The sequence below is a fragment of the Geospiza fortis genome, unplaced genomic scaffold, assembly GCF_000277835.1.
Source record: "Geospiza fortis unplaced genomic scaffold, GeoFor_1.0 scaffold370, whole genome shotgun sequence".
In the NCBI taxonomy this organism is placed as follows: domain Eukaryota; kingdom Metazoa; phylum Chordata; class Aves; order Passeriformes; family Thraupidae; genus Geospiza; species Geospiza fortis.
This window is the reverse complement of record NW_005054741.1, coordinates 79,283-79,988: the sequence shown is the minus strand read 5'-3', so window position 1 is coordinate 79,988 and position 706 is coordinate 79,283. Positions and strand designations below refer to the sequence as shown.

The 706-nt window shown below is 59.6% G+C and overlaps 1 protein-coding gene across 1 annotated transcript in view; it reads left to right on the top strand.

Annotated features, from left to right (window-relative positions):
* Positions 1-581, top strand: part of LOC102037242 (olfactory receptor 52H1-like) — a 13,578-nt gene extending 12,997 nt beyond the window's left edge. Inside the window, exon 3 of the mRNA XM_031065350.1 lies at positions 417-581. Coding sequence (XP_030921210.1) covers positions 417-581 — 165 coding nt within the window. The remainder of the gene's footprint in view (positions 1-416) is intronic.
* Positions 582-706: the final 125 nt, after the last annotated feature.

Here is a 706-nt window from a genome sequence, read left to right as displayed (position 1 = left end):
ATGGGCAGCCAGCTCCAAACCTGGAGTTAATTTTGTTCTCTGTCCAAGCTGAGCCCAGGGGCTCTAGAACTCCCCACTCTGGGTGCCTGAGAACATCTTGCTCTCCCCTGCAAACCCTTGACCATTCCTCCCTCCTTGCCTGACTTCTTCCTTTGCTCTGGACTCGGAGAGCACAGAAATACCCCAGTATTCATCTGCTTGGAGTGGAAGCACTTGGAAGAAAAATGTGTGACTGTTGTGTTAGAATCAAGTGAGGAGGAGACCAGGACCCTGGTTCTCACTCAGCAGAGTGTGAGGACATGGGGTTTGCAGCCTGGCTTTGTGCCCCTGCCTGGGGCTCCAGTTTGGGTTTGTACCTCTGCCTGGGGCTCCAGCCTGGGCAAGGCCCTGCACACCTGTGGCTCACCTGCCACAAGGCCCTGCACACCTGCAGCTCGCACCTGTGCGTGCCGCTGCTCTTCTCCGTGCCTGATGCCTTCACGGTGCCGACACAGCGCTTCGGGCACCGTGTGCCCCCGAGGCACTCACTGTGCTGTCAGTGTTCCCCCCAGGCACTCACCCTGCTGTCACTGTGCCCCTGAGGCACTCACTGTGCTGTCACTGTGCCCCCGAGGCACTCACTGTGCTGTCACTGTGCCCCCCAGGCACTCACCCTGCTGTCACTGTGCCCCTGAGGCACTCACTGTGCTGTCACTGTGCCCCCGAC